Below are 7,109 nucleotides of genomic sequence, written 5' to 3'. Positions count from 1 at the left end.
ATAAAGAACATATTATATAGCAACCACGAATAGTTTGTATGTCACACCTTAGTAATTAAGATCTCCCAACATTAACAATTTTAAAACTAATATCTTTTGGATATCTCACTTATAGTTCTGGGGTTTTATAAAGCATCAAACGTTAAATCGAAAATGTTGTATCGTCAAATATTTGTTAGAAACCTTTAAAAAACCCCATCCTAGTCGTCTTGTCGAATACGCAACTTTTTGATAACTTTAAATGCAGGCATATACCTATTATGTTAGCGTTTATATTGTCTTTGTTTCTTTAAGCAAAAAAATATACATTATATTTCATTGTAGGTCTTGTTTATATAGGTACTAAAAGCTTTAAAATTTAATTTTCACTATTAAGATTTTTTTCATCAGCACTTTCAATGTAATTTATCCTAATTAATTAAGTCTAACGAGTTATTATTAATACTACTCTACTTTCTCTAAGTTTCTTTATGTCCAACACACAAATATATAGTATTTACAATGTTCTTCTCTTCTAACTTTACCTATATAATAGATAATAATCATTTAAAATAGATAAATAGAAAATTATAACAAATTAAAAGTGGCAGTTTATCTTTAATGCTAGTAGCACTTCCTTGCTGTATTGCGATACTTATTCGTTGAGCGATGAAAGCACCAGCTCCACCGGTACTATCTACCAGACAACTTAAATATTTAATTAGCGTCCGTACACTGGATCCCCAAGAGTCTACTCCAAAGAGAACAAAATCAAAGTTGGAGGAAATACTCTTAAATATTTTAGTCGTTCATTATTTTCCGCCTGCTCTGCGGCCGCGCCAGGTTTTATGCTTGTCCGAGCGAGATGAGACAGGGCTAACGTGTCCACACAAGTAGCATCCCATATCAAAGCCTGTCCCATCCTCCAAGGTATGAAAGACATCCCATTCGGCCGCTTGCCGGCGATGCCCATTAGCTCCAATATGTCTGGAACTTTGTCGGCGACAGGAGAGCGGCGTATGATGTCGTTTAGCGAGGCGTGGCGAGAAAAACGACCTGCACTCTTTTGGCATTGGAGGCCATGGTGTCCAATGAGTACATATTATGACAAATAATATGCGTCCTTGAAACACGTACGTACCTTGCATATCCGTATCCCAATCGTAATTACATAATTATACAAATTTCTGCGACTGCTTATTATGATCAGTAATTTTGTCTGGTACGAAAAGGTGTTCTTTTTGCACTTTACTAATTAAAGGTTACTCAGAAATCATCATAATACATACATTTTATTATTAAAATAAATAAATCATTATTTATTGTCATAAGAGGCGCGGTGAGGTACCTAAGTTCCGTCGGAGAGATTATATTTTAGAATGTATCTTTGGCACTGTTGCTGTAAACTCCGTAAAAAGCAAACTAACCAATCAAAAATACTATCTACTTTACCATTTGAATATTACCGTTTTATAAACCTTTTAAGTACAAATAAATGTTATTAAAATATTTTTACTCCTTTCTGCCACCTACCGCAGAAAAAGGAATTTATGCTGACGAATCAGAATATCAGAATGTTTCTTAAGTCTTTGTCAATTGTCAGTTTCAGTTTAGTGTCAAAATAATTTGCCGTTGTCAAGTTGTCATGTCAAGACTGAAACGCCGCGCAGACGTGTTGGCAAGCAGACAGTGCGGATTTTAAAAATAATATTTTTTATTTTACTTTGTGAAAGTTCGTAGTGAGGTGATTTGTGTATTTCTGTAAAATGATTATTGTTTTTTAACATCAATCGTGTCTTGTGATTTTTGATCTTTGCAAAGAAGACAAATCGGTAAGTTATATCGTAAATTAGATGTTAAGATAGTGAGTTTTGCCTAATAGGATTTGAATAAAAGTTTATCAATACTTCTACTACTGCGTTATCAAACATTTTCAGGACGAATTTACTCTAAAAATCCCATATAATCAACATCGCATATATTTGTGTGTATGTGAAATGTAAAACTTGCCTATGTTTGGCACTCTGAAACACAACTTTAAAAAGTTATTTCATTTAAAAATTCTCACAGCAACCGCCGAAGGTTATATTAACAAATATTTATGACGTCATAAGAAAATGCCTACTGTCTATTAATCTTCTAACAATTTTAAAAGAAAATCTTTTTTACTTGCAATTAAATAATAAATAAAATAAAAAATATATTTGAATAACAGAACTACATATTATACTGAAAATGTGGTGTTGTTAATGGTTGAAGAAAAAGTGTTATATGCTAAAAATTACCAATAAGCCATGCGGATTAAAGCTTATGTATATTTAGTGGTTATTACAGAAGTTATTGCATATTACTTATAAAAATAATATTTATTACTTAAATCCTTCAATGACATTTATCATTGAACTAACATAAATTTCTTTCATTGCTTTGCTCTCATTACAACAACATCTATGGACAACTTTTAAATTTTTGTTTTAATAAAAGGTAGCTAGTTTAACTAGGAGTAGTGTCAGTGAAAGTATTTTTAAAATCATTCTGCCTGATACAAATTGGTGTTTACTTAGGTTTTTTGTTTAAGTATCAATTTAATAACAATAACTTAGTAAATTTATCCAACCTTTAAAAATTATCACCATTTAATTTTATCAAACTCAGTGATGGAGGATCTAGTTCTTTGTTCACAATAACCTTCGTCCAATTGCATTGTTTGGTTGAAACAATGGAAATTTAACAAAATTTCATTTCGTAAATGCTAAAATTACAATGGTTAAGTATTCACAATTTGTTGGAATGTTGCTTTGCATATTATCTTTAGCTGTTATGGCTTTACCATTATAATAAACACAAGTACTCTGAATAATATTTAATGTTATAACTGCACTGCCTTGATGCTGATGCATCTGTGCATGATTACGTCAGGTGAGCATTAAAAAAAATAATTATTATATATAAGTATTTATAAATTACCTCATCTCATATCTTATTTATAATATATATGTCTCAGGTGCCCATTCAGTATGATGTCATGTCTACTTTAAGACCTTATGTACAAATTCAATCACTATATTATCACAAAGTAAAAAAAAATCTGATAAAAAATATTTCTAAAAGGCAAAGTTTATATTATTTCTTAAAATCACAATACAACTTGAAACACAACAAAATGCAAATCAATAACTTGCTAATATGTTGGGAGTACAAACTCATTTCAGTATTGTTTACCTTTGCCTTATGTTATAGTAATAGCTATAGAAAGGTGTTGAAAATTGATTAACTTTGCCTACTTGAAAATTTGTTCTATTATCTACTTCAGAATAGGTAAAACAAAGACATTTCTCCTCTATAATTGTAATTTCGACTTCAATGCGAGACAGCCAAGTTCCGTGATTATAATCGTATTCTTATCTTGAACATAATATGAATTTATAAATTGGTCTTTTATTTCACCCGATATCTGTAGGATATCTATTGTTTGTCGCATACACCGATAATCACTATCAATATATCGTCCTATCGATAGCAAAGTGCTTATCACAAGAAGCCCAGTTAATACGTGTCCACAATCCTGACAGCACAAAATGGCTGAACACCGCGCAGGAAAAGCCGGCATTAACGCTGAAGCCCAAGCGAGGATCAACAGTAAATACAGTGATGATATCGCCACCGAAACCTTAGAATGGGTTAAACAGATCACAGATGAACCAATAAACACTGCCGGAGATGCAGACAACCTCTACGAAACACTAAAAGATGGAACACTGCTTTGTAAATTAGTCAACAAATTTCAGGAGGGCCTGGTCAAGAAGGTGAACAAGTCAACTATGGCTTTCAAATGCATGGAAAATATTAACGCGTTCTTGGAAGCAGCTGTTAAGTTGGGTGTGCCGCCACAGGAGACATTCCAAACGATTGATCTTTGGGAGAAGCAGAATTTGTATTCCGTCATAATATGTCTACAGTCTTTGGGTAGGAAGGCTGGTAATTATAATCTGCCTGCGTTCGGTCCTAAGGAAGCGGATAAGAATGTTCGAGACTTCTCCGAAGAACAGTTGAAGGCTGGACAACATGTCATCTCCCTCCAATACGGCACTAACAAGGGTCAACAATCGGGAATTTCTTTTGGTAATAGGCGTCAAATGTAGCCATTGTTTATGAGAGCATTTGTATTTATTGAATAAACTTTTTTAATTTTGCATTATTGCCTTTTATTTACGATGTAAAATAATTATATCAAATGAGTTATTGTTTTAGTATTTCATCAGTAGAATAGGTCATAGCAAGACATTTGCTTTGACCTATTTGTATGGAAAAATATTAAAAATCTCTTATCGTAGTTTACTTTTACAATGGATAATAAATTAAAGTGTTAATTTATCGCATAGTTTATTGTCTTTGAAGTGCATATAATATGTACTTTATACGCCACGTTTATCTTTCATGTTAATCGGTGTTATTGTTACCTTACCCTATTTATGCTACCCCAAATAGCATTTAGGAAATGTCATGGCCCCAATAACCACCCCCGTAAAAACCCGCATAATGTTTGCACTATATTGATCTAACTATGTTGTTTCCTAGGAAACTATCTTTAAAAGTTACTTATTTGAATCGAGATATGACATAATTTATGAAATTCTTATTAACTAATCTATTAAACTGAAGTTTTAATGATGTCATTACTAAAAAAAATAATTAGCCAATGCAATTTGGAACAATTTTATTGAACGATGACGAAGAATTTCGTTAAAGTGCAATTATCTTATCTATTCTTAGTTTAATTTGGCAAATTGATAATATTGTTGGCGGAGCACAAGTTATTTCGATGATGTCATAATTGCATATTACGTTCTTGGAAAAGTTTTTCATCGAGAGTCCTAATAAAACGACTTAAAATTAATATTTTAAGTATTACGAACATACATGAAATATTGCAGACGTGTTATCTTACATAAATGTTTCTCAACTAGACCAGCCTTGCGATTCTGTAACTCACTTTTCGAACTCACACAGCGGTTTTCACAGCGGCGGTCGCGCTCAAATCAGTCGTGAAGCAGTCATTTTACGATTTGGCATTCTGATAAGGAGAGAGCTTGTAGTTTATTGTTTACGAGTTACAGAATCGCAAGGCAGACTATAAAATCTGGTTTCACTCTGCGACCCAAAAAGTATCTTAGCCTCCGAAATGAGAATGTTCCAGCGCTGCCTCTCCTGCGCTCCAAAAGCTTATATCTTTCAATTCTTACGTACTAAACCTTGATGTATTATGTGTGCGTATTGTTCTCACTGTAATATAAGTGTTCCTATTTCGATAAAGAGGCTTGAAGATGTCTTTTTTTTATTAAATCATAATTCACTCCATGTCATTTGGAGAGAATTATTGGCGATGAAAAGGGAAGAGTTTTTTCCCTTTTTTTCGTTCTACGCTACTCCTATTTTAGAAATGGTAGTAAATTTAAACATATTTAGTTTTTTGATGTATTGTTAGAACATTAATAGAGTTACATATACAAAAGATGGGTTAGAACTTCGTAAACTGAGGTCGTACCTCACCATTCAGTATCGCTCGTTAAATCGAAGTTAATGTTCAATGTTTATAGTTAATACATTTGAGTAACGGCCTGTAGAGTAAATAGTAGAGTATCTTCAGATACATAAAAGGCCGGTAACGCACTCGCCAGCCCTGGCACTAATTTATCACTTAACATCAGATTAGCCTGCCTGTTTGCCTGTACCCTGTTCTATATAAAAACAATATATACGTTTTTACTATGAATGTGCATGATCATGAATTCAATAATATACTGATTACCCATGTAACGTAATCGGTCTTTGTTACCTTCGTTGTTGTTAGGTACGAGAGAGAATGGTAACCATGGTAACCTTTCTTATAAAAGATTCTTAAAAATATAAAAGATGGACTAATAAGATTAGTCCATCTTTTATAGTAAGGCTGACAAATAACAGTATTCCGTTTACCTTAAACCAGCCAAAAATTCTCTATTCTCGTGTGAGTTTTAATTACAATGTTCAGCTGTTTTATGTTTAAAATGTAAACAAAATGCTAGCACCCTGCCGGAAACCCTGGTCACGCGTTACTGATCACCGGATGTACGGATATCCTAACCAGGATTTAATTGTCTCTTTCACACCTATTTGTACCTACATATGAAAGAAAGAGAGGAAATTCGGATTGTTTGTGGTGACATTGACCCTTAGTGTGAGTTTATAAATCTATCGAAAAAAGATACAAAGATTGCTTGGTTAGTGTTCTTTTGGCTAAAATTTTTATGATTTGGCATTGAAATATACTCTTTATTTCCTTCACAACGCCTGTTTAATAGCGTAATGTTTGGCTCAATTATAAATTAATAAAAAGCACTGATAAATAAGAGTAAAAAAAAGTATTAAGGAGACTTGTTACCGTGAAGATAAAACGGATAAACCATATTATCGGATAATGCGTAATTTTAAAATCATGTTCGTTGCTATGTTGCAATTTGTAACGTCTGTTTGTTACATATGTATTTAATAAATTTAAGATAGATTTGTGAAAGCGGTCTCGACTTCAATGTAGAGTTTTTGCACCGCGCGATCATCGAAATCGCATACAAAAACGTTGGAATTTGACGTCAGTATAAAAATTATGATTATAAGTCTGTTTTGTCTTTATGCTTCTTTTGTTTTGACAATCGTTTGTTTTGACAGTCATTTGTTTTGTCCTCCATGTCCTTGTCCAGAATGAGCATTCTGATTAACGAGTTAGGTCTGGAAAGCAGTTGCTACACTTTGCATTGGAATCACTTTTTCTTTAGTTTGTAATTTGTATAATGTTTGAATTTGTATTGTTTTTCTCCTTCGTGAATGTTATGTTTATAAGTGCTTTTCGTTTTACGTTTCATTGTGTCGAGCATTTGCAAGCTTTTTTGAATAAAATAAAATAAAATAAGTATTTATTTGGTACTATTTAATAGATGTTTTTCCTTATGTACTTAATAGAACACGAAATAGTATTGTCTTTTATTGACATAACTTTCACACATTTGATAATAAAACAATTTTTTACCGGATTTAAGTTACAATTATTTTTCATAATTTTAAATTTAACCGACGTTTCGCGTGCTTTACAGCGT

The 7,109-nt window shown here is 32.4% G+C and overlaps 2 protein-coding genes across 3 annotated transcripts in view; both read left to right on the top strand.

Moving 5' to 3' along the window:
• The first annotated feature begins 1,607 nt into the window (after window positions 1–1,607).
• The window catches only part of LOC125052957 (myosin heavy chain 95F), a 61,946-nt gene continuing 56,444 nt past the window's right edge, over window positions 1,608–7,109 (top strand). For both annotated transcript variants that reach the window (XM_047654067.1, XM_047654066.1), the window contains exon 1: window positions 1,608–1,811. The gene's annotated coding sequence lies outside the window, so the exon portion shown is untranslated. The remainder of the gene's footprint in view (window positions 1,812–7,109) is intronic.
• On the top strand, window positions 3,477–4,174 carry LOC125052963 (myophilin-like). The gene has a single exon (XM_047654079.1). The coding sequence runs from the start codon at window positions 3,558–3,560 to the stop codon at window positions 4,119–4,121; it is 564 nt and encodes a 187-aa protein (XP_047510035.1). The 5' UTR covers window positions 3,477–3,557; the 3' UTR covers window positions 4,122–4,174.

This window comes from Pieris napi, chromosome 10 (assembly GCF_905475465.1).
Source record: "Pieris napi chromosome 10, ilPieNapi1.2, whole genome shotgun sequence".
NCBI classification, from domain to species: domain Eukaryota; kingdom Metazoa; phylum Arthropoda; class Insecta; order Lepidoptera; family Pieridae; genus Pieris; species Pieris napi.
The sequence above is the reverse complement of the archived record's forward strand: the minus strand, read 5'-3'. Positions and strand labels throughout refer to the sequence as shown.